The sequence below is a fragment of the Lissotriton vulgaris genome, chromosome 7 (genome assembly GCF_964263255.1).
Source record: "Lissotriton vulgaris chromosome 7, aLisVul1.2, whole genome shotgun sequence".
Classification (NCBI taxonomy): domain Eukaryota; kingdom Metazoa; phylum Chordata; class Amphibia; order Caudata; family Salamandridae; genus Lissotriton; species Lissotriton vulgaris.
This window is the reverse complement of record NC_141695.1, coordinates 1,316,922,566-1,316,950,294: the sequence shown is the minus strand read 5'-3', so window position 1 is coordinate 1,316,950,294 and position 27,729 is coordinate 1,316,922,566. Positions and strand designations below refer to the sequence as shown.

The window sequence follows — 27,729 nt, the reverse complement described above, 5'->3', positions numbered from 1 at the left end:
TAAAAATGTGATGTATCCACTCACGCATGGGAAACTGGATGTTTCCATCTGGCCTAGGATTCCGACCTTGAAAGCAGAGTTCAATAAGATGAGTCGCATAAGAGCTCTATTGTCCCAAAAAGAAGTTGCCCTCACATCTGCTCGTGAAACATTTGTCCTTCACGTAGCTAACACCCGCACAGAGGTGCATGCTTTGTTAAATAGTGATTTGTCATTACATTTTGGTGAATTAATTCACACAATCTTTAATGCATCCTATACAACTGGGCTGGCGCACTTTTTTAAAGTAGTTAGCAGCGGCATTGTGACTTTGTTTCAAAGTATATTTGGGTTCTTTCCTGCTTTCCTTCATTCGGTCTTTTCCAGCCTGTTTTGTGGATTTCCCATTTTACTGGCGCTGGCTGCTGGCGTTCTTTTCCTGTTTTGTTTTATTCAAAATGTCACGACTGGCACTGTTTCGCAACAGAATGCTTGAATACTATGGAGCGCTGCCACTCGCCATCTTAAGTGCAGCTTATAGATTATCGTTTCGATTTTCCTATTTTACATGTGTCCAGCCTGTCTTTCATTGCCTGAGCTGCGATTTCGACTGGGCCCTGGATTTGTGTCTCTGCAAACGGTGTCTCCTGATGTGGATTATAACCAGCTCATGAGCACCTGAGTTGCTCATGAATTGCTTTTTTCTGACGGAGGGATTATAGTCTTTGCAGCGATGCATGGAATACTGGGTCGTTGGAATGTGTTGGCAGGGCCGCAAGATTTCTTGGCACACAGCTTCCTTGAGAACCCACCAAGTTGCCCTCTGCTGGTGCTAGAGCCTCGGGTAATTGAAGAACATGTATGTTCTTTTCCATTATTAAATTGGATGGCTGAACTATTTTCGGATGAGAACAGTGACTTCCTATTTGAAGCTGTTGCTGCGTATTTTGCATATTCAATGTTAGGATCAAGTGTTTCATCACCATTAATTGGACATTGACATTTTTTTATTTTTTTTCGTTTTTCTGGCAAATGACAATTTTCTCTGCCGCATGCCTATTGACTTTGCCCAAGCCAATGACTGAAAACTTTCTTGCTTATGAGATTTTTTTGTCGGGTGAAAGTTTTTTACTTTTTTCACATGCGCAAATTTGAGCTGACTGTCGTTCTTGAACTTTGCTTTCAAAAGTTTGCCCCTTATCTTATTTTTTATTGTGTTATCCGTGCTCGGATCAAAGGGAGGGCGTCATATGGATATGCTTTGCCTTCGCACTGTGTTAAGTTAGCATGAGCTTATTAGGAGTTTAAACACCATTTTACCTTTCTGCTGCTTCTGCACACAACACATATTGTTATTAGAGCTTTTAGCCCAGTGGAATATTTTGCTTCACATGAGAATAATATGTTTTGTATTTAGTATCAGCTTTGCTTGGTAAGCTATGTCTGTACAGTGAGTGCCGAGGCCTTCAAGGTTAGTTCAACACAGTGGTTGTTGTGAGGTTTGATCTTCGCACGTTCTAGACATAACACACATGCATCTGCGGCCAAATTCTGGCTTTAGGCGCGTTTTATATTGCACTGCACAGAGCATACACACACTTGATGATGCTTCGCATGCAGAGAGCTGGTGGGAGATGATGTGATCCCTTACCACTAGGATCGGAGGTATGGGGCCGCCCTACTAAAACCCAAAGAGACCTTCTTAGATATAAAATAATATACTAGCAAGGGAGGGTAAAATTTAGGTGCAATTTAGCCTTCTTCCCTGTAGCATTTTAACATGCTTTCTCTCTTTGTATTCTATGGACTAGTAACTATGCTGATTACTTTGTTTCTTATAATATGTTTGCTTGTATTAGCTAAGATACTGCGCTTGAGAACACTGCATTAGAAAATAAACATTTCAAATGTGCACGTGTCTTCATTTACCCCTCGTTCTGGATTGATATGATTGTATAACGAAAGAGTGTTCATGTGTTCCACGTTACCTGAGGTGTTCTAAGTCCATGTTCTGGGTTGTCTAAACATTGGGAGTTTGTAAGGACCAATGAGACACTGATTGCTAGTCTGGTAGGGGATTATGGGTACTAAGGTGAGTTTTGGTACAGCCTAATTCACTAAGGTTCCAAGTCTCTATGTGTAGGAGCAGAATCCCTGCGACACTAGTATAAAAATCATTTAGGGAGTCTGCCATAATTTCTTGTGTTTATGCTATGCCATCTATGATTGCACATCTTAGGGTAAGGCCATTTTTACTGTGTAGTCCAATTTGCTTCAAACATTGGGGGCTAGTTGGGGGCGAGTTGGCTTTTTAGTATTTATGTTAAGGACTACAGTGAGGTTAGAATGGTCGCTAAAAACATTCAGGACAGCAGTAAGGGGGTCTAAAAAGTATTCACCTTTTTCTACCACCAATACATGGTCAATAACTTAACTTTTCCCATTCCCATTCCCATTCCCATAAAACCTAAGTATTTCTCCCTCATCTTCCCCAATACATTTTGCCACAGGAGTCAAATTATACTTATAAATTCGTTCATTTAGGACTTCTCCATAGGAAATATGCAAAAAATGTGGCATGTCATCCCCATTTGGTTCAGGTATCTCCACCTTCCCTTAATAGAACATAGTCTTCTTTAACGTTAGCTAAAATTAAATCAACTTCTTTACTTAGGTCCATTATAACTGTCACTTTGCTGAGACGAAAACATTATTGTAAAAATTAATTACGACCAGAATAACCCTTTCCTCTGTAATTAGGTGGATAAGCTGGAAATAAGAGGAAGACAGATAGGTCCTCAAAACTTTCATACAGGAGGTTACTGATATTAGAGTGGCCAGACCTCCCTTGGCCTGACCCATCTCTTAGGGAGTAGCTAGTGTTAAGTGTGATATGAAGTCCTCTACAAAAAAATTTACCCTGGGCGAAGAACTACGCTTGCGTAGTTTGCGCTACTTCGCACTAAGCGAATTGCACGTAGCACAGTGCAAACACGCATAGTGTAGCTGTCATTTTTTGCTTGCCCGCAGTCCTCAACATCAAGTTGGTGACCGCGAGTGAGCAAAATGACATTCCGGCGAGACATTTTCTCCGTTCGCGATCAGCAACATCAAGTTGCCGATCGCGAGCGTGGAAAATAAACCTCACAGTGAGATTCTCACCGCAGGGAGGTCAGGTTTCTCATTGCGAATGGTTGCGTATGCTCACAACCGCTCGCAATGAGAAACTACCAATCCGCATTGAGAAAGCTGCGGCTCGTGTAGAAATCTAGTCGAGTGGCAGAAAACAACTGTTTGCACTGTGCAAGATACAGTTTGCACTGATTGCACAGTGCGGACAAGCATCCGGCACTGTGCAATCAGTGCGAACAGCATTTTGCACACTGCACTACGTAACAATCTCTAGCCACTCTGGATTCAGTCATTTATATCTTATTTCGGCAGTGTTCCCAGTCTTCAGTATAGTTTTGGTGTTTTTCATAGTTTGGCTATTTGTGAGGTTCGACTATTCAATCTGCGTTATTTTTATCCTTATCTTGTCCCTCCATCAGTGGGATTAGAAATTCTGAGCTACGGCGGGGTAATAAACCTAGTTCCGGTCCCTTTGGTGGATATTCTTGGTGTTGTACGTCCAATGACAGTTGTTGAGTCCCCAGTTCCAGAGGGGCTAATGGCAGTTTTGTAGCATGTACATCTGTATGTTTTTCCCCTCTTTCTTCAGGCCTCTCCTGTTGTCAATCCTGTTCATCATAGTACAATAAAGGGAGGACCCGATTTGTTGTTGGAATTAGAGGCTGGTGTTTGTATGTAAGCATCAAATTATATTGACTGTCAATTTGACCAGTTTGGAAAGTTTTTATAATGATTTTCATAGGTATAGTTTGAGTGGGGTTTAAATAGAAAGAAGGCCCTCCTGACTGAATGCTGGGAAACCATCTCTGAGGCAGCAAGTTCAAAAAAAGGTAACACTTTCTGGGCAGAAGTAAAGGACCTCCGATCAAGGGGCCAGCTATCAATCCCGATTAGCTGTAATATCTCTAGTGATACCTGGGTAAACCACTTTTCAGCAATATATACTACCCCATTAGCGGACGTAGAAACTTACATACCCGGCCCCCTAGTCCTAATAGAGATTACCATTACAGAAGTTCACGAGGCGATTCGGCAGAGTCTAGGGAATAATGTTCCTGGGCCAGACGGGTTCCCAATTGATTTAATTAAATGGAACCCTGATTTTTGGGGCCCACTGCTTTTAAACGTCTTTAATAGCCTGACTCTTGCCAATTTACCTGCTACATGGGCCAAGCGTAATATCGTACCAGTTTTTAAGAAAGAAGACAAGTCCCAGCTGTGCAATTACAGACTTATATCCCTAATAGATAACACCCTAAAAATATTAAGGAGAGTCTTGTATAATATAATTCTAACATGGACGGAGGATAATGATATTTTGGAACCATGCCAGCTAGGATTCCGGAGGAAGGTGGGAACAGTTGAACAATGCCTCAACCTCAATTTGGTTGTTGGTAAATACACCATTGCACGAATGTCACCTCCTATGGCATTTATGGATTTGTCCACAGCTTTTGAACTTGTTAACAGGGCAAAGCTGTGGACAATCCTTCTGGCGGGTGGGCTGGATGAGCCGCTGGTACATTTTCTAGCGTATCTTCATAAGGATCTTAAGGCACAGGTGAGTATTTGTATGGGAGGGGAGGTCTCGGGGCAAATTGTTGTGGAAAGCGGGTTCAGACAGGGATTTGTCTTGGCCCTCCCTTCTCTTCATCATTTATATTAATGGTCTGAACAATTCTCTGAAAACAGCCGCCCAAGATGTCCCTAAAATCAATGGAAAACCAATCCCTGTACTTTTATACGCGGATGATGCCGTCCTTATTGGCCGCACCCCATATTCCTTGTGCAATCTGGTTCAAAATTGTAATAAGTATATGAATGACTTAGACTTACGCGTTAACTTTAAGAAATCCTTTTTAATGTGCACTGGGCCGGGGAAGAGAGAGATAGGTTCTATCACAGTAGATAGCCAAAAACTGGCATGTACACGTTTGTTTATTTATTTGGGGTTGGTCTTTGCTGCGAACGGCTCCTGGAGTGAGCATTTAGCTCACGCCAGGAGCAAGTTCTCAAAGGCCACCAATTCAATTTTTGAGTCTTCCTCGTCCTAAGACTACCGGTGCCATTCTAGCAATTCAGAAAATGTACAAACTGCAGTGTATCCCGGTGGCCACATAGGGTGCTGAGATTTGGGGCATAGCAAAAAGCTCATGTATCCAACAAGAAGAAAACAAGTTCTGTAGGAAACTGTTGGGTGTCCCAATCTCAACCCCTCAATATATATGTCACAAGGAACTTAATATTAATTTTATATCTGATTTTATCCGTGCCCGACCTGCTCTTTTTTGGCTTTCAGTGTGGAAGAATGAAGCAGCCTCCCTCACCCGTGGGATTATTAGCGGCTGTCTAAAGTGTGATAAGGAGATGGAAATCCCATGGTTAAGAGGTGTGCAACAAAGCTTGTGCAGCATTAATAAAGAACACATTTTCCTAGATCCTAGCACAGCAGAAGTAGAGCCTATAAAAGGAACTGAGGAACGCTCTTCACTCTCGTTATAATGAAGAGAGGATTGATTTAGAATCTGGGAAAACATTTGTGCGCAACTACATGTCTATTGAACAGCCTTGTTCCCCCCTCCATATATATCTCACGTTACCTATGTGTCGCTGGGAGAGGAGTTTATTATGCCGTCGATTTGCACTTTGCTTTTCCCTTGGCTACCCCCTAATCTTAATCAAACACCCTGTCCATGTGACGGGAGGAGTGGTCAATCAATGATACACTTTTTATTTTTCTGTAAGTACTATATTAAATATTCCATGTAGCTTTTAAATTCTTATTTTAAAAAGAAACAGCATATTAGTCTGGACAAGGCTTATTTGTGTATAGTAACCCTCGAGGATGAAGATTTGATCTTTCACACATGCACTTTTCTTAGAATAGCTATTAGAACACACAAGTCCATGTTGGATCCCTAAACCCCCTGATGTATTTGAAAAATGTATAATGATTTAATGGTCATATGACATTTTATTAGGAGCAAAGTCATTATTATCTGAAATATTAATAATCATGCACCTAATTTTATACTGGTATGCTTTTATCTGATGATGTATTTTCTTGTATTTGTTATGAATTTGTGCTTTTATGGGTATTGAGGTACCCGAACAAAGATAAAGAACTGAACTGAGTGGGTTTTTGGGTAGTATCCATAAACATTTCAGGCCTATAAAAATACCCCAGAGGCTCAGCTCCAATATTCCTGGTAATATTATCGTCATCTATGTTTACAAAATCAGAGAGGAAAGTTCTTACCACAAAGGGAGTACGAAAATTCACCACAATACATCATCTTTACCAGATTTCTTTGAGGGTACTATCCATCTGACTCTTCTTACCATTATGATTTATTTGGCCAAGCAGTTTGTACTCCAGGAATTCTTAGGCAGCCAATATATCACCTTATTCTTTAGCTCATGCCAGCATTCCATTACATTTGGCCTTAGAATAGGGAATTTCTTAGTATCATTATAAAAGAGGTTGATTCGGGAGGAAGATATACATTTGTCAAGAGATTAGCATTTTGGTATTGTTGGCATTCATCATTTAGGGACAGGGTATCCAGTTTTTGCATACGATTTTTTCCTGTGGCTGCAGGTGTCAATATGGGAGGATCTTTGTTTCCTTGCTGGGTGTGGTTTTGATTGGATTGGGCTTTCCAATAAATGATTGTCCAGAACTACTTTGAGATTTGCCTCAAGGTGACACATCCCAATGGTTATGGTGTCCAGCTCCTTCCTAAAGCATTCCTCTAAAGATGCCAGCCTATCATGCACACTTTTCAGAGAGGGGTCTGATGTTTTAGCAGGCTGTATTAGTTTCTCTTTAGGATTACTTCTAGTTGTTTTAAAACTATTTCCTGTTCCCTTAGTAATTATCTTCCTCTTTTGTAGATTTTTCATGGGTGTATCTGCTGATTGACAAAGTTACTTTGCCGGAGGGGAATACAAATCCCCACGTGCGGTGTTCTCACTGATCGATAGTGAACTATTTAAATCACATGGCCCCCCAGATTTTGCAGCTAATGTAGAGTTCTCCTTATCAATGGAACAATCTGTCTCTGATACCTTATTCATAGCACTACGCAGGGCGGAATTTGTAGGGGCCAGTCTTACTTCCGCGTTTGTGATTTCGCTGTTCAGCATACCCATAGCGTCCATCAGATAATTTGCTATTAAGTTGTTGGAGGAGTGCACTTTTGAACCCTCTTTCCCCAGTGGCTTTGGCAATTTACGTTTACCCATTTCTAAAAGTCTTTAGGGTTTTTAATTAGTTATTGGCTACTAGGAAGAAGAATTAAACTATAATCTCCGAAAACGGAAGAGAGGGAATTAAATAGACACAGACCTGCAATCCGTTCTTGGTTTTAGTATCCCTCTTCCAACTGCAGTGAATAGTTCCCACCTCCCCATGGCAGCAATTTGGAGTAGGCAGAAAGAAGCACCTATGCAGTATCCAAATGAAAGAGGGAGGCTTTGATGGGCCGGAGACGGGCCCACCATTGGCCCAGGCATGCCCGCGCACGTCCTGCGCTGCGGGAACCCTGTGGTGATTTTAAGTGCCTCGTGGCGCAAAACGGATCTGGTGTTGGCCGCAGGGCACGTTGGGGAGTTGGGGATTAAGACCTATGACCCTTGGTCTTGGCACACTCTCTCCCTGCAGCTCTGCTGTACCACCTCTTGTCTCCAGACCCTGACGTCCTCTTTGAGAGGTTCAAGGCTGCTGCCCGCTCCTGCTGCACGCTCCAACTGGGACCAGACTGCCTGCAACCACCATAACCTTTCTCAACCATTTTTTCCAAATGTTTCCCTCTTGTGCCACTGTTATTGTGCCCATCTGTGTCTTGCTGTAATTCCACCACTGTTTATTTTCTCAGGCCTGCCTGTTCCTTTCACCTTTCGCCGCTGTTGTACTTGTGCCCCCATCGCCACTGGAATTCCCCTGGGAATTCCCCCGCTCCCACCTCCCAGCCTCTCCTCCCTCCCACCTCTTCTACTTAATCATGGTCGTGCAGCAGGCTCGCCGCCGGCGTGTCGAAGGCTCACCAAAGTCAAGCCCATCAGCGCCCGTCCGCGACCCGACTGCGGCCAGTGCCAGGAACTCTGGACCTCTCCCCACTCATGGCTACAACACCACCACCCTCCTCACACTCAAACCTAGAAGGAAGACTTTGAGAATGCCAACAGGCCTCGCCGAACATGACCTACGGCCAGTTCACCTGCTTCCACTGCCACCAGACACTCACGCCACCTTGGCCTCCAACACCGCCGACAGAAGTACTGGCGACACCCTAAATTCATCCTCCTCAATGTACGCTCCATGCACAAGCCCGCCATGGATATCTGAAACCTACTCGACTCTCTCTCGCCCGACATCGCCTTCTTCACAGACACCAGGACCAACGCATCCTCTGCCCCCGACATCAGCACGGCCATCCCAGATGGATACATGATCCAGAGGAAAGACCGCTCAACCACCCAGGAGAGGGCCTTGTAATCGCCCACAAGTGCACCCTCCACCTCACCACCTCCAGCAAAACCTTCCCCTTGCCGAACACCTGCACTTCCTGATCCAGACCACCCCCCAAAGCCACACTCTGAGGAACCCTTGTCTACAGATCCCCCGGTCCCCTAACACCCTTCGCCACCACCATCATCAACTTTATCGCACCCCACGCCATCGCCTTAAACTACATACTCATTGGAGACCTGAACTTTCAACTCGACAACCCCAGTGACCCCCCAACTCCTCTGTCCTTCGTGACAACCTCGCCAGCATCAGACTTAAACAACTCGTCAACACAACGACCCACAGAGCAGGACACAGCCCGACCCCATCTTCGCGGCAGGAAACCGCATCCAATTCAGCCACACAACGCAGCCGCCATGGACCGTCCACCACTGCGTGCACTTCGCCATCAACAAACCCAAGGCACCCAAACCAGCTCCATGCCCCCCACAAAGGAACTGGAGTAAGGTTACCGACGAGCAAATTTACTACAACCTCACCCGAGACAACCACACCTGGGTACCCGACGCAAACAACGCAGCCAAAGAACTCCACACCTGGATCTCCGACTGCGTAGATGAGCTCGCCTGCTGCGCAACCCCAAAAGACAACGCCCCAAGAAAGCCACCTGGTTTACCACTGCTCTCCAAGAAGCCAGACGCACCTGCAGATGCCTGGAGAAGAACTGGAGAAACACCAAGACAACCGAAAACCACACCACCTACAAGGACGCCATGACAGACTACCACAACCAGATCAGAGCCACAAAGAGGAACTTCATCCACAGCAAAATCCTGACCAACTCCAAGGAACTTTTCAGTGCCATTCAAGAATTCACCAACCCACGCAGTGAAGGCACAGACATCACCCGATCCGAAGACCTCTGCGACAAGCTTGGAACCTATTTCCACCTTAAGATCAAAAACCTCTATGACAACTTAATCAACCATCCCACCAGGCGCCACTGACGGCCCCCCACCCCCCAGAAACACCAGCCAGCCCACCATCTCCAACTGGACACCGATCACGGCTGAAGACACTGCCTCGACCATGAAAAGCATCCACTCGGGGGCCCACAATGACCTCTGCCCCCCTCACATCTACCACAGAGCCGCTGCCGCCATCGCACATGAAGTACAATGCACCATCAACAGCACCTTTAAAACAGGCACCTTCCCAGATGACTGGAAGTGCGCAGAAGTCAGACCTCTGCTCAAGAAGCCCACAGCTGACCCCACCGACCTCAAGAACTATGCGTCCATCTCGCTCCTCTCCTTCGCAGCCAAAGTTACAGAGAAAACAGTCAACAGGAAACTGACACGATTCATTGAAGAGAATGCCGTCCTCGACCCAAACCAATCCGGACTCCAAAGAAACCACAGCACAGAGACCACCCTACCCGCCGCCACCAACGACATGCACACCCTCCTGGACCAAGGCCACTCTGCAGTCCTCATCCTACTTGACCTATCAGCGGCCTTCGACACCATCTCCCACTGCACACTAGTCGCCAGACTACATGTCGCAGGCATACAGGAACAGTCCTGGACTGGATCTGATCATTCCTCACTGGAAGTAGCCAAAGTATCAGACTCCCACCCTTCCTCTCTGACCCCACGAAAATCCCCTGCATAGATCCACAGGGTTCATCCATGAGCCCCACCCTCTTTAACATCTACATGGCCCCCCTCGCAGCGATTGACCGGCAACACTGCCTCAACATCGTATCCTACGTCGACGACACCCAGCTTATCCTCTCCCTCACCAAAGACCCCACCACTGCCAAACTCAACTTCCGGAAAGGAATGCAAGACGTCGCAGTCTGGATGACCAACAGCTGCCTGAAGATCAATGCTGAGAGGACAGAAGTCCTTATCCTCATACCACCTCTTCTGCATGGGACAGCAACTGGTGGCCGACCACCCTCGAAAGCCCACCTACCCCCTCAGACCAAGCCAAGAACCTCGGCATCGTACTTGACTCATCACTCACCATGAACTGACAGGTCAAAGCCCTCACCTCCAGCTTCTTCAACACCCTCCGCATCCTCTGCAAACCTTCAAGTGGATCTCCCCTGAGTCACGGAAGACAGTCACCCACGCACTCATCACCAGCAGACTGGACTCTGGAAACGCACTCTACGCCAACATCAACAAGTCCCTACTCCGCAAACTCCTGACAATACAGAACACAACCACCTGACCTGTCCTTGGCATCCCCCGACACAAACACATCAGTCAACACCTACGAAGTCTCCACTGGCTCCTCGCGGAGAAAAAAGTCACTTTCAAAATCCTCACTCACGCCTACAAATGCCTACACAACAACGGACCCAAATACCTCAATGACAGAATCAACTTCCAGATACCCAAAAGAAACCTCTGATCTTCGAACCTCGCACTGGCAGAAAACCCACGCATCCACAGAGCCAGAGTAGGCGGAAGATCCTTCTCTCACATTGCAGCCACGACCTGTAACGTGCTACCAGCAGACATCAGACGTGCCCCCTCCCTGAACACCTTCAGGAAGACCCTCAAGACCTGGCTCTTCCGCTAAACAGATCTGAGGACCCCCCCCCCCCCAGCACCTTGAGACCCTCACGGGTGAGTAGCATGCTTACAATTCCCTGATTGATTGATTGATTGATTGGGGGATCGAGACCCCTTAGCAGCAGCAGCTGGGCAGAAAGGGCAAAGCACAAAGACAGACTCTACTCCATCTAGGTCCATAACTACTAGGGCATGTCCTCCCCTTTGGATACTACTGTTATTGTAAATAAGTCCCTTAACCTTTGGGGCGAAAGTGAAAAAACAGATTGTTAGATTGTGTGTGTATTGCTGTACTATTTAAGCAGAAGGTTACATGAAGCATGCTGGTTGGATATTTGGTTTTTGGTGATAAAGCTCTGCCATTTTTGTCTTGTTTAAATACAGTGTACTAAATGGGTGGTTTAGAGCATCACAAGTTAGAACACATTATAGTCACAATACGAATCCTTAATTGGTTGGGCCCTACTAATTCTAAGGTGACTTCACCCTGTGGGACAGGAGTTGGTCAGTTAATTCTACCAGTATACTACTGCATTTGCAACTCAGAGTTCTAATGAGCAACTGGAGTGCTAACATTGTACATTCATGACAAAGGTGTGGCTCTCCGGAACGCGATGTTGTGGAATAGGAGCTGTTGAATTTAAAATCTCTTTAATGGAGAAGGAAGAAGTAAATGTGCATTTATAAGTCACTGTTTGTCTTGCCAACATCTTTTTGTCATATATTTTTTATAACCATTTGAAATTATAAAATCGATACAGGATTCCAACTTCTCCACTGTGCATTTATAGTAACTAGTTTCAATGTTTGGCTCTTTTTCTTGAAAATACCTCTGAAAAAATACACTTACTCTTGGTGTCCTTCTTCAAAATAATGTAAGAATAAGGCGTCTATTAGACACAGGATCATTTCTGGACCTCAAAGTCAATATTATGCCACGAAAGACCTGAGTTTGCTTCCACTAAAAGCCATATACCTACCACCCTGACATTGCCCCAAATTCCGGGCCGAGTCAACATCACACAAAGCACTCACAGCACCATTCATATAGGCTCATGTCTCAGCACAAGCACACCCACACTTTTTTTTATCACTCCCAAAACTTTCTGCAAATTTATCATACCTGAAAACTAAGAGATAATACAAACATTGCTTAAATATTTTTCTCTCACGTTACATAAACTCTAACCTTTATACGGTCAACACCTTATAGCACATCCTAACCCCTTATATAGGGTTCGTATGTAGCAGTTGATCTCCTGTTACCGTGAGGGGATATATACAACATATACTTGTGTTCTACACCTACAAAGACCTATATAGGATGTTCTCTTAGTCTTCCACGCAATGTTCCTTATACTGATGTGGCATTCTCTACGTAATATTACAAGATCGCTGTCTACAATTTAAGGTGTCTTTATGCCTACTATACATGAGTTGCGACTCCACAGACTTACGTATTGTTACTTATATGCCTGTCGCTTCTAGACCTGCACATGTTTCAGTCACTTAAATCTTTATTACGATTGGCCCAGTTTCCTGGTCGATAATTACAGTACAGAACAAAATCCGACACCGAGATGCTTAGAAGGTATTGCAACCTGGGGGTCGTGTATTTTCTCGCACCCAATAACACACAAAAGTCATAATTCCGCTAACAGGAGCTACGCAGTTCGCACATATCAAAATTATATGTGACAATCATGATCTGGGTCTAAAAAGGGAATTTTATCTTTTAATTCACACTGCATGTCCATTAATCATTTAAATGTATATGTTAACAATGACTATGCAATGAATGAATATGACTTTGAATACATCGACAGCACAAGCACTGCAGGCCTCAAAGTCACTTCCAGGCACTGAATTGTTTCCAGACGTCATCAAGAAACCTACATGAATGTCATCATAATTAATGCAAGCAAAAGAGAAGATAAGGCCTCAGCGAAGAAAAATCTAAATTATGGCTGATTTTCTAAAACAAAGTGAAACTTGACAGTAGCACCTACTTTGTAAGCACCACTTTGTATTGTGACTTGGAAAAACATTCCATAGATTAATTTCAGCAGTGAAAGTGAACTGTGAGTGTTTCTTTCTTTCTGTGTTCAAACAACAATTTTAATGTTCATGTATGTAACTTACCTGATGGGTTAATAACTGCTGTACAGTTGTCACTGTCTATGTCATTAGGAACCTCGACTGTCTGGTTGACAAAAAAAGCCCCGGATATTTTTGCCTGGATCCAGTTGGCGAGGGCCGCCACCTCAGTGAACACGGGAGGGCTGACAGGGCTTGTACAAGAGTCAGAGATGAAGCTATTGACACCAGCCAGGAACCAGATTCCATTTTCGTTGCACACCAAAGGGCCCCCGACATCAGCCTGTAAACATAAATACTGATATGGATGCTCCTTAACTTTAAGAGATATTCAACAAAAACAGGTTAAATATGAACTGGTTTAAAACTGAGACAAGGAAACAAAACTGATACAAGATATCTCTGGGCAGGTAGATTTTGGATCACTAGTCATAATATCTCTATATATGTATAGTAGTAGTGATGTATCTACATTTACTTTGCCAATGCTTTGCTCATTTTCCTTCTCCTCTTCCCCTCCCTGCATCTCTAAAAATATTAAACATTACTCTCTGAAACACAGAGGCTGCAGACGACAAACCAAATGGCATTCTGGTATACTGATATAATCCTTGTGGGGTGATGAAAGCAGTGAGCATTTTGGATTTCTCTGTGAGACGAATCTGGTGGTACGCTGATCTTAACTTCAACGTGGAGAATACCTTGGCACCCTCTAGCATGGCAACCACCTCATCAATGTTTGGAAGAGGGTGGCAATCTACAATTATACTTGCGTTTAATGCTCTACAGTCAACACATACTCCCAACTTTTTATCATGTTGCCTCACAAAAACAATGGGAGAAACCCATTCTGCCAAATCAATGGGTTCAATGATACCTTCAGTGACCAAGTCATCCAGCATATTCTTTAACTGCTCCCTAACATTGATTGGAATGCCTCTCAATTTTTGCTCTACAGGTTTGGCATCATGTTTAAGTTTAATTATGTGTGAATAATCTTTTAATGTACCTAAAACATCTGAGAAAATATCCTTGTATTTTTCTTTTACCACATTTTCTTTTTCATCACAACTTATGACAGCAACATTTTCTAAATATATTCTTTCATCCAGCATTACAGGTTCACAAGAACGAGGATTTAAAACAATACCTAGCTTCCACTGGTCCCTCCATCCCAGGACATTTACTCCTTTAACAGCAATATATAACTTAATAGGAGTGATTCTTGTTTTGAAACACAGGCTAACCTGAAAATATCCTTCCATATCTATTCTTGAACCATCAAAACTTTCAGCAATTATGGCAGATGGTAATATTTTCTTTATATCCAGCATATTTTTAAGTTTCTCATTACAGTACTTTTTTGAGATAATCGTCCATGGGGAACCAGAATCTGCCATAAGTTCCAAATTTACATTAGCAACTTCAACCACACACATTGGAGGTTTCTTACATTGTACAAGATCAGGATCATTTATATTTGAAACCACTTAAGAAAGAGAAACCACAAAACCTTTTTCGTCTTGCGTACTGGCACAGCATTCACACTTACTAACCATACCACATCTTAAAAAAGTGTATTCACACTTACTAACCATACCACATCTTCCTGATGTGCAAGGTACTTTTCCACATGTGGATGCAGTATATCTTCTCTGGTCCTTGCAAAAAGAAGAAAAATGACCTATCCTACCACATTTCCTACATTCCTTTTTTAATACTGGACATCCTCCATAGGATGCCATGTGTGTACTGCTGCCACTCCTATAACAAATACCAGATCTCTCCTATCTATCCTGTTTCTTAAATCCCCCATAGTTATTTATACAAGAATTATAAGATCCTGAAAAAGACGCTTCATTTTGCTGTTCATACGATCGTTTGGTGGTACAAATCTCTTCCTTTTCTTCAGATTTAGTATTAACATTCCTCACAGTATGCATCCATTTTTCAGATTGCCATAAAGCCTTGGCTGTGGATATAGCTTCAACCAGATTTGGATAACCCAATTCCCATTGACGTTCTTGTGTCTTTTTATTTCTTACATGCACAATGATCTGATCCCTTATCATTTCGTCACACATATTCTTCAAAATCCCATTTTTAGGAGCAGTTTCTGAGCAAAATTGGTAAAAAATAAAGCGTCTTTTTCAGGATCTTACAATTCTTGTATAAATAACAATGGGGGATTTAAGAAACAGGATAGATATGAGAGGTCTGGTGTTTGTTAAAGGTGGGTCAGCAGTACACACATGGCGTCCTATGGAGGATAAAATAGAGTGTAGGAAGTGTGGTAGGATAGGCCATTCAATAGAGTGTTGAAAGGATATGTTTCTGATGTGTATAAGTTGGGAGGAGATTGTAAGAAAAGTTTAAGAGAAAGGCTATGGTTGTATCGAATCACACCCCATACCACAACTGAAATGAGTCCATTCCGCCTTTTTAAGGGTAGAGATCCTTCTTCTAAAATTTGTCCATGGTGGTTTAGGGAGAAGAGCAAGAGCAATGTTTATTCGGATGATTTGATGACTGGTGCTGCGCATAGGGTGGAGGCCAAACAACTAAAACTGAGAAGTAGAAAACTAAATCTTACGCTTTAAAGACTGGTGACTGGGTCAGAATTAAAACAAGCATTTGCAATGCAATATGTCTCGCATTTGCAAAAGTTTGAGCTATTGGCATTGTAAATGACAAACCTTTCATCTATGTGTTGGTTTTGAAAACAGATAAATCAATGGCATTGTCATTTACAATGCCGATAGCTTAAACTCTCGCATTGTAAATGACAATGCCTTTTTCAAAATGTTTTTAATAAAAAAACAGAAATAAAACGCAGTCATTTAGAATACCAATAGCTGAAACTCGTGTAAATGCGAGACCTATTGCATTGCAAATGCTGTTTTTTTTACTTTGCTTATGTGATGGCTATAAATATCCAGCATAGTGAAAAACTAACTTAGCTTAAATGCTGACCCTTCTTCCAAAGACCAGTTCCTGCAGAGACTCCCAAATAATTAGTGGCTCTTATTTGCATTGGGTATTTCTCGTTCACAAATTTGGGGGTGAGGGGGACCAAATTTTACTACCTCTTTATTTTTTGCTTGGACTTTTGTTACCCAACAAAAACCAGCTTGCGACCCATCAGTTGGCCGCAACTCACAGTTTGGGAAACAGTGGCATAAATAGTACACAACTGCACAAATACAGCACCTGCACTTGTGTGTACAAGTCATGAAGATGTTAGGGTTGTTACTATTACTTTTAAGTTGAGGCTGGCACAAATGTTCTTTTAGGCAGCAAACACCACTAACAGAACACATTAAAAAGAACACTGAAAACATATCAAACTCAGATGCAATATACCATATAGATAGGTATCACTGACCAGGGCACCTCCTTCTCTCCCTTTCAGCTGCTCAACTTCATTTAACTTAAGCCCATGTTCTCACACATACAGTACCACTTTTCCACAATTGAGAGCAGTTATAACCCAGAAGACACCATTAAGTAATGACACGCCTCCGCCACGAAAGTTAGAGAGAAAGACAAGAAAAGAGTTCGCTGCGACACCCAATGAGCCTGATCCTCCACCACAACACACACGGGCTGAGGGTATTTGTGAGTCCTGCTCCACAGCCCCTGGCAAGAGTGGTTTGCAGGCAGCGATAAGTTTGGAAAAAATAATATTTTCGGGCACACTCCTTTAAGGGAAAACCGGAATGGGAGCGGGGGGGGAGACAGAGGAGAGGGCGGGAGGGGGAGACATTGGAGAGAGCAAGGACCTGGGCAGAGCAGGTGAACGGGGCACTGGGAGTAGGGAACGGACAGTAGGCACGAGAAGGCATAGAAAGGAAGGTGGTGGTGGTGGGGGGGGGCTACAGGAAGCTGCTTTTGGCTTTTGCTGCCGGTGTTAGGGCAAATGCAAATCGGTAAAACGGAAAGCTACTGTTAATTTTAAAGTCTAAAGGTATGGGCTAGAATGGAATAAATCCCTCAATGAAACAATATAAAAAAGACAGCCAGCTTTAAAGACAACGTCCTTTTCAGACCCGCCCAGAAAACAAATTAACATTATGATGTATTTCGATTTTTTGAGTCTATAGGTTTTTTGTGTAATTATTTAGATCCTTCAAAATTGCCCTTTTCGTAACCTAGAGTACTATGGCGCGTAATGCAACATAACTCGGCATATAAAATAACATAACACCATACAAACTAACAACATCACGCATTGACCCTGGAACTATGACAGCTATGGTTGATTACCTAAACTATATACAATTGTCTGTTTATCAGTTTTGTATAGCGCTAACTTGACCCGGAGGGTTTGGAGCGCTTTACATAGGCACCAGTTACATTACACAAGGACTCATTCATACACATTCTGAAAATCATTACGTTCACTTGGAAATGTTAAATTTTATTTTGTCCCCAATCTTTTCTAAGCAGTCATACGCTTGTGCGGCTGATTGAAGTTATTTACCGGACACAGGACATGGTTGTCACTCCTAAAGTCTCGGAGGTCGCATCTGCGGTTCTTGCCCTTTTAACTCCCGCACTCCCCCATACCGTGGGGAAGTATCTACCCCAAGACCCATACCCCAGGCATCCCAATAACTTAGCCAACCAGGTCGTAGTTGTTGTGGTGGTTGTTGGCCGCAGTTTTATTGGGATCATAAATCACATCTGGGTCATATATATGTCAACACAATATCCCATAAATTATATCTGGGTCATAAACATGTCATACAACATATCATGGGTCATAAATCGTACATGCCATCGCCGTGGTCATAAATCATATCTGGGTCATAACTCATACATGTCATCATTTTCATAAATCATATCTGGGTCATAAATCATAGATGTCATCATCATTGTCATAAATCATATCTGGGTCATAAATCATACATGTCGTTTTCATTGTCGTAAATCATATCTGGGTCGTAAACATGTCAATCATCATATTGTGCAGATCAATATCGTGGTACATTCAGTTCGTAGATGGCACGCCTACCAACCAGTTCTTTCGTTGATCCTTGGTAGTCCTCATTGTCGTGTTACCTCTGGGACCACCATTTGGCTGGTCACCCACGCCCTTTGCGTGTAGGGAGGGGTAGCTTCTCCAAGGAGTTAGGCCCAACTCGCTACCTTTTTGTGCCCTGCCGTCCGGCCGGGTCTGGGCCGCGAGCGCCGTCTCCGTTCGCTACTCCCCTCCTTGGCCCGGCCACCTCACCCTGCCGTGCGGCATCCCAAAATGAGTGGCCTACTTCTACACACCGCCCTGTTGGTGTGTCTCCTTAGCCATCCGTTGTAACAATTTCCGCCGATGCTTGTGTTGCTGTCCAGCACTGCGACAACTGCTGGTTCCTAGGTGTGGGTGGGTGGGTCCAAAAATTCAGGTGCGCCGCTTCCCCCGCTCCACGAAAATTAGGAGCTATCTGGGGGAAGCGGTGGCTTATATCCCCCCTATCTGCTTGTCCGTTCCGTGCAGCTGGTCCCCCATTGGGGGGTTTGTACCATGCTGTATCCCCTATTGGCTGGGGGTTCCTTGGCGCCAACAGGATGCTCCCCTGTGAGGTGTTAAGTCTTCCTGCCGCTTCTGGGCGCCCAGAACCGGTTCCTCCACTGGGGCTCGGCGTGGGTTAAGGCGCCGGCCCTTGAGCCTCCCCCCCCCTTCGGGGGGGTGCGGCGGCCTCTGCAATAACCCCCGCACTCCCCCATACCGTGGGGAAGTATCTACCCCAAGACCCATACCCCAGGCATCCCAATAACTTAGCCAACCAGGTCGTAGTTGTCGTAAATCATATCTGGGTCGTAAACATGTCAATCATCATATTGTGCAGATCAATATCGTGGTACATTCAGTTCGTAGATGGCACGCCTACCAACCAGTTCTTTCGTTGATCCTTGGTAGTCCTCATTGTCGTGTTACCTCTGGGACCACCATTTGGCTGGTCACCCACGCCCTTTGCGTGTAGGGAGGGGTAACTTCTCCAAGGAGTTAGGCCCAACTCGCTACCTTTTTGTGCCCTGCCGTCCGGCCGGGTCTGGGGGAATAAGGCATGCTAGACCAGTGGCTTTTGTTGTCAAGGAGGCCGGACCTGGGGATGGCCTACCATAAGGGTCAGTGCCTAGCCCAAGCCCTGGGATCCCAGACGAGGCACTGTACCCCCAACCGGGTAGCGGAGAAACCTGCTCACCCTGTGTGGACAGGCCCACCTGTTCCTGCACCCTTGTCTGACGTGCCCACCCTGGGTCGACCATGTGCCATGTCATGCCCCCTGATTCCTCCGCGCGCTGCTCCCTATGGCCTGGAGCCCCCTGCCCTGTGCCATTAAGTAAGGCTGGCGCCAGCGATTTCAAGCATTCTGAGGGACTGACCGGCTTTAAGCCGCAGCTGGTATATTCCTCTACTCTACCGTTTCCATGGTTGGCGCAGCATGTAAAAGCCCGAAGAGCGAGGCGCAGTCGCGAACACCAACTGGGACCTCTTGAGCCGGGAAGTGCACACACCATTAAGTGATGTGAAGGTACAGAGATTGAAATGTTAGTGTGGTGAGATCAAACGCTATGCAAACACAGTCTACAGAATCAACATGGGGGGTGGGAGGGTTATAGGAATGTAACATATTAAAAAGAAAAAAAACAGCTTTCTTTCACACTTGAACATTGTGTAAATCGATTTGTATCTCCCTTGTCCCCTGAACTGTCAGGTTAAAGGATGCACAGAGTGTTCCTTTCAGTCAACAGCTTTTATGGCGCGGTCAGACAGTACCAGGTGAAAGCTGCACGGAAAGCTTGGGCGACATTTCTGTGTGGGCAGAAGGAGCTGGACACTCGCACCCTCAAGGTTTCACCCGAGTCTCGACCCCTTAATGCTAGGGCTCTTATGCTGAAAACAGTGCTTTAAATGGGCAGATACTGTCCAGGACGGAGTACCTGCACTTCAAGGTGAAAGAGAGAGTAAATGCACTTGTCAACAAAGCTGCAATATATTTAATGGGAGAGTACCAGCAGTTTATATTTTCTTTTAAAGCACTCCCAGGCAGCGCACGAGGGGCCCACAGTAAGAGTGCAGTGAAGGAGCTCTTGTGCCATAAGAATATTTCTAAACTGACGCACCAAACCGCTTCGTTTGCTGACACACTCTGTCCCATATATCCTGACTCACCCTACACCTATGGGGGTGTTGTGAATTGAATATATTTGGTGTATAGTGGAATTGCAGGCCCTCCATCGCTGCAGTTAAACAACAACACGAGACAACAGGAAGAGCACACAAAGGTGAGCATAACAGGGAAGGGGAAGGGCGACAAAGAACAACTGCAGGGGGGGATGTACAGGAGGGGAGACGCTGGCAAACACACATGGGCAAGCACAACAGGGAAGGACGAGGGGTACAAAGAACAACGTTGGTGTAGAGAATTAACATGCCCGTCCGTGTTTAAAAGGCTAGTTTCGGGGATTTCTTTGAGGTGTACCTGAACCAAAGTATTGTGGGCCGTGATCACTTGTCAGGTACTGTGTGGACAGGGGCGCAAGGACAGACCCAGTTAGATGTAAGCGACATGTAAGAGTCTGCTGGTTTGGAGGGGGCAAAGAGTGAAGTTTTATTCTAATGACTGGGCATCTTCCCCCACAACACCTCTGCTGATTACCGTGTGAAAGTGAAGTGCCAAGGCCGACACTTGAGGTAAAGGAAGCGGTCCGGGACCCCAACAGGCGACAACTGCCCCAGCTCCGCGTTCCTCAGCACATCTGACCCACATCTGACCCACTGGTGGGACACCCCCGCGCCGCGCGGCCACCAGCTGCTGCGTGTGCCCCATTGCCTGCCATCTGTCTCGCTGCCTGCCTCGTTGCCGGCTGCCGGCTGCCTCCGCTGTTGTTGTTTTTGCCTTGTTTTGACTTTCATTTGTGCCTGTATTCTATTTCTGTGCCTGTGTTAGCGTCTTATTCTCCTTTTGCATTGTTATTGTTTTTGTTGCCGTATCAGCGTTTTCCTTCCTGTTTGCCCGCCTACCTCGCCGCCCTCCGTCTTCCCTCCCCGCTTCCCGCCACCACCGCAGACCCCGCCCCTTTTTTCCTTCTGTTCCCTCCCCGCTCCCGCCTCCCAGCTGCCCCGCCCACTCGCGCACTTGGCCTTATATGGCGACCGTGCGACGCAGGTTAGTGTGACCCACTGGTGGGACACCCCCGCGCCGCACGGCCACCAGCTGCTGCGTGTGCCCCATAGCCTGCCCTCTGCCTCGCTGCCTGCCTCGTTGCCGGCTGCCGGCTGACTCCGCTGTTGTTGTTTTTGCCTTGTTTTGACTTTCATTTGTGCCTGTATTCTATTTCTGTGCCCGTGTTAGCGTCTTATTCTCCTTTTGCATTGTTATTGTTTTTGTTGCCGTATCAGCGTTTTCCTTCCTGTTTGCCCGCCTACCTCGCCGCCCTCCGTCTTCCCTCCCCGCTCCCCGCTTCCCGCCACCACCGCAGACCCCGCCCCTTTTTTCCTTCTGTTCCCTCCCCGCTCCCGCCTCCCAGCTGCCCCGCCCACCCGCGCACTTCGCCTTATATGGCGACCGTGCGAACGCGCAGCGGTCAAGAGCAGCGGGCGCGCCGATTGTGCGCCGAAGGCACGCCAAAGGTAAGCCCGTCTGCGCCCGTCCGCGACCGGATCGCGACCAGCGCCAGGACCCCTGGCCCACGAAGACCCCGACCTACCTGCCTGACGTACTCCGCCGCCACCCTCATCGCACTCAACACCGGCCGACTCCCAGAATGCCACCAAGCCACACCACGACGCACCCACGGACCCTTCAGCTGCCACGCCTGCAAATTCACCTGCATCCGGACCTGCCCCGCACCAGCACCCGCCAAGTCGAACACCACCAGCACCCACCTCAAGTGCATCCTGCTCAACACCCGCTCCGTCCACAGACACGCCATCGAACTCTGGAACCTCCTAGACGCCACAGCCCCAGACGTTGCCTTCCTCACAGAGACCTGGATGAACGCCTCTTCAGCTCCCGACATCGCCATCGCTATCCCAGAGGGCTACAAGATCGTCCGGAGGGACCGCAACGCCAACCAGATGGGAGGAGGCATCGCCATCATCCACAGGAACACCATCCGTCTCACGACCAGCACCGACAACACCCTGACCACCGCCGAACACCTGCATTTCCAGATCCACACCGACCCGAACACCACCCTCAGAGGCACCCTGATCTACCGACCCCCGGGACCACGCACACAATTCAGCGAGGACATCGCCGACTTCGTCAGCCCGCATGCCCTCCCCTCCGCCGACTACATCCTCCTGGGGGACCTCAACTTCCACCTGGAGAACAACAACGACCGCAACACCAGCACCCTGCTCGACAACCTCGCCAATCTTGGACTCAAGCAGCTGGTGTCCACCCCCACCCACCTCGCAGGACACACACTTGACGCAGTCTTCTCATCCTGCAAAGACATCGTCTTCAACCACGCCACCGGACTCCACTGGACGGACCACAGCTGCGTCCACTTCACCTTCAAGAGAACGACGACCCACCACCACCAGCAACAGGCCGCCCGCAGAAGCTGGAACAAGATCACAGCAGACCAGCTCGCCACCTCCCTGAGCCAGCACCCTCCTGCCAGCTCAGCGAACCCCAGCCAGGCCGCCGACAACCTCACAAAGTGGATCAGCAACTGCGCGGACGAACTCGCCCCGCTGAGGACCCCGCCCAGCAGACCCGGCAGCAAGAAAGCCCCGTGGTTCACCGACGAACTCAAGAGCTCCAAGAAGAACTGCCGAGCCCTCGAGAAAGTCTGGAGAAGGGAACCTACACCGGACAACAGGACCACCTTCAAGCTGGCCACCCGGAAGCACCACCAGCGATCCGCGCCGCCAAGAAAACTGCATTCAAGGACCGGCTGGACAACAACGCACACAACTGCAAGGAACTCTTCAACATCGTGAAAGAGCTATCCAACCCCAGCGCAGGAAACAACGACATCACCCCATCGCAAGACCTCTGCAACTCCCTCGCTTCATACTTCCACAACAAGATCGCGGACATACACAACAGCTTCAACAACCAACCAACGCACACCAAGACCGAACAACCACCCCCCACCACCACCCTCCACGCCTGGACCCCGATCAGCACCGAAGACACCATCCGCACGATGAACTCCATCCACTCCAGATCACCGACCGACCCCTGCCCTCACCACGTCTTCAACAAGGCTGACGCTGTCATCGCACCCCACCTGCGAGACATCATCAACACATCCTTCGACACCGCCACCTTCCCTGAGAGCTGGAAGCACGCCGAACTCAGCGCTCTACTCAAGAAACCCACAGCGGACCCCACCGAACTCAAGAATTACCGCCCCATCTCGCTCCTCCCGTTTCCAGCCAAAGTCATCGAGAAGACCGTCAACAAGCAGATGGCCGCCTTCCTCGAAGTCGAATGGATCCCTCGACCCCTCACAGTCCGGCTTCCGAGCCAATCACAGCACCGAGACCGCCCTCATCGCCGCCACCGATGACATCCGAGCCCTGATGGACAACGGAGAAACAGCGGCCCTCATCCTCCTAGACCTCTCCGCGGCATTCGACACGGTCTGCCACCGCACCCTAGTACAGCGCCTCAGCAACGTCGGAATCCAGGACAAGGCGCTGGAATGGGTCATCTCCTTCCTCGACGGAAGAACACAGAGAGTCCGCCTACCACCGTACAAGTCAGAAGCCACCGAAGTCATCTGCGGCGTCCCTCAAGGATCCTCTCTGAGCCCCACCCTCTTCAACGTCTACATGAGCCCCCTCGCGGCCCTCGCACGCCAGCACAACCTCAACATAATCTCCTACGCCGATGACACCCAGCTGATCCTCTCCCTGACCAACGACCCCGCCACCGCCAGAGCCAACCTGCACGAAGGGATGAAAGAGGTAGCCGAGTGGATGACGACCAGCCGCCTGAAACTGAACTCGGACAAGACGGAGGTCCTCATCCTGGGCCCCTCACCCTCCGCCTGGGACGACTCCTGGTGGCCTCCCGCCCTGGGCACCGCACCCAAACCGACAGACCATGCACGCAACCTGGGCTTCATCCTGGACTCCTCCCTCTCCATGACCAGGCAAGTCAACAACGTTTCCTCGGCGTGCTTCAACATCCTACGCATGCTACGGAAGATCTTCTGGTGGATCCCCACCGAGACCAGGAAGACCGTCACCCAGGCCCTCGTCACTAGCCGACTGGACTACGGCAACGCCCTCTACGCCGGTACCACCGCCAAGCTCCAGAAAAGACTCCAGCGGATCCAGAACGCCTCAGCCAGACTCATCCTCGACATCCCACGAACCAGCCACATCTCCGGACACCTGAAAGACCTTCACTTTCTCCCAGTCAACAAAAGAATCACCTTCCGCCTCCTCACCCACGCACACAAAGCCCTACACGACCAAGGCCCGAGCTACCTCAACAGCCGAATCAACTTCTACGCTCCCAAACGCCACCTCCGATCAGCCAACCACGCCCTCGCCGCCGCCCCCCGCATCCGAAGAGCGACTACAGGAGGAAGGTCCTTCTCCTACCTGGCCGCCAAGACCTGGAACTCCCTCCCGATCGACCTGCGCCTGACCCAAGACCACCTCTCCTTCAGGAAGAAGCTGAAGACCTGGCTGTTCGAGCAGTAGCGGCACCCCCCCCCCCACCCCCAGCGCCTTGAGACCCTACGGGTATGTAGTGCGCTTTATAAATGTCATTGATTGATTGATTGATCCTGTGTTTCTGTAAGTGGCGGCGACAAAGAAGAGACGGCTTCTTTGAGGGAATGCGCTTTGTGTGATCCGAGACACCGCGCAAAAGGCTTGCCCACCAACCCCCGGGACACGTTTGATGTTCACCCAGGCAGGAGGTGCTGCAGAATGCAGTGTTTGCCGCCTTCAACTATTCCCTTCATGACAAATGATTTTAGTCTATTTTATGCAATAATGCTTTGCCATGTTAAGGGATTTTTTTAATGAATACTTTAACTTTTTGGACTACTATGCTCGAGTAGGTGGAAATTTCCAAAACGTGGCGTGCAGAAATTGAGATTGGAACAAACAGTACAATAGGATCAGATCTTTCAGTCGACTTACCTAGCACTTCACCCCTCGAGCTTTTGAAATGAAAAAGAAAGTGCACAAAAGTCCCTGCTGATCGTCGACTTACCTAGCACTTCACCCCTCGAGCTTTTGAAATGAAAAAGAAAGTGCACAAAACTCCCTGCTGAGACGTGAGGCGATCAATAGAGTTTTGCGCAGCTGTTAACATAAACAATACCATACGCCGGTTACATGGTTTGGCTCCTGGAGGGGTTCCCATCCCTGCCACGGTGAACTACAACTCCCAGAATCCCTGCTCATCATGTGACGAGCAAGCCGGGTCCATGTGACTGGCACCACAGAGCTGTTCCTTGCCCATAAGAAAACACTGCGTTCCTTCCGATAAAACCGCACCTCCACTTGCATTAACTGGTAGCTGTGTGCGGCAGGTCCTCCGGGCCAGCTGCACCCAGGCAGTAGATGCAGTGGTTTGGTTGGGGAGCTCAACAGTCAACGCTCCGCAACCCCTACAGCAGCTGACAGGCTGGGCAAAGAGCGCGAGCATTACAGTTGAATTTGGCATTGAAGCACCAGTCGCCCATAGCGCGGTGAAACAGCACAGCCCGGTGGCAAGCACTATATTAAACAAGTCAGTTCGGGCTTTCTTTTTCATAAAAACAAACTGCATTTTAAAACCAGGAAGTCAGGCATCCTTGCCCGTGACATGGGCGGGGCCTGTGACGCGGCAGGAAGAGGCCGGTGTTGCTTGTTGATGCGGGGCTCCAATCATGGAGGGAGAGCCCCGCGGTAGCGTGAAAATCCAGAGAAGTGCCCCGCGTGTGGAGATGCGCCGGAGAAAAGGAGCGCAGCGAGGCAACGCGACAAAAGAGTACGGTGAGTGGAGGAGGGGATATGTGTGTCTGTGTGTGCACGCGTGTGTGTGCGCGTGAGCCCCGTGAGTGGTGGGGGAGGGGGGTGCGTGCGTGTGTGTGTGTGTGTACGTGCCTGCCTGTGTGTATGTGTATGCCTGGGGGGGGGGGGAGGGGGGTGTGCGCGTGGGAATGTGTGTGCGCATGCATGACTGTGGCTGTGTGTGATTGAGAGAGGCTGTGAATGGGAGGCAGGGGATGTGCACGGCGCCGTGCGCGCCCTAGAGGACGAATCTGAGACAGCAGAGGCGCGTGGCCGAACGCTGTCTCAGATTCCCCCGATAACAATAGGTCCTTCACTGATGCTCGACCTAAAAACGGGGTTCACTACTAAATGCTCAGATAGATTCACCAAAGCGATGAAGGTTGTTAAAGTTTTTGATAACAGTGTCATCACACAAGATGGTAAGCTTTGGAATGCTAGGCATGTTGCAAAATGTCCTGCAAGATCAAAAATAGATGATGATACCAATGGTAATGTAAGGTCAAATCAAGAATACATGCCAATCTCATTTTCTGTACCTTACAATGTTTTGATGATACTGTCGCGCCTCGCAATTGTTCTGATGATACTGTTGCATTTAGAGTAAAACTGTCAGATCGTGCCAGACAATTTCCTCAAAGGTTGTCTGATTTCATGAGATGATTTAATGTATTTTGGTTTGTTTCTTTTTCCTCTTTTAAAAAAGGGAAGATGTTGTATCTACATTTACTTTGCCAATGCTTGTTCATTTTCCTTCTCCTCTTCCCCTCCCTGTGTTTGCATCTTTTAATACTTGTTCTAATTCTACCTGGAACCTTGAGGCTGCTGCCAAGCAATAGGGTCAGGTGCATCTGTTCTAACCTGTGCTTAGTTTGCTTAGTAGCGCTACGCTTAGCGAAGCAAAGTGCACTTCACGCTATGGGTAGCTACGTGAACTGTGTAGTGCACTGTGCAAAATGCTGTTCGCACTGATTGCACAGTGCCGGATGCTTGTCCGCACTGTGCAATCAGTGCAAACTGCATCTTGCACAGTGCAAGCGTTCATTTTCTTCCACTCGAGTAGATTTCTACTCGAGGGGCAGCTTTCTCAACTCGGACCGGTAGTTTCTCTTCGCGAGCGGTCGCGAGCATACGCGACCACTCGCAATGAGAAACCTGACCTCCCAGCATTGAGAATCTCGCCAGGAGGTTAATTTTCCACGCTCGCAATAGGAAACTTGCTGTTGATTGCCAACAAGGAAAAAGTCTCGCTGGGATGTCAGTTTGTTCGCTCACGGACGCCAACTTGATGTTGAGGACCGCAAGAAAGCAAACAATTACCGCTATGCTACGTGTGTTTGCACTGTGCTACTTGCAATTCGCGTAGTGCAAAGTAGCACAAACTCTGCAAACTAAGCTAGCGTAGCGTAGTACTTTGCCCAGGGTTCATCTGTCCCTTGCTGCTGGCAGTCACGCCTGGTTGCTGTGCTTCATAC

At 47.4% G+C, this 27,729-nt stretch overlaps 1 protein-coding gene across 2 annotated transcripts in view; it reads right to left on the bottom strand.

Moving 5' to 3' along the window:
* The window catches only part of LOC147703583 (uncharacterized), a 1,699,045-nt gene that overhangs the window by 483,800 nt on the left and 1,187,516 nt on the right, over positions 1-27,729 (bottom strand). For both annotated transcript variants that reach the window (XM_086931923.1, XM_086931924.1), the window contains exon 17: positions 13,315-13,552. In XM_086931923.1, the coding sequence (XP_086788049.1) occupies positions 13,315-13,552 (238 nt within the window). The remainder of the gene's footprint in view (positions 1-13,314; positions 13,553-27,729) is intronic.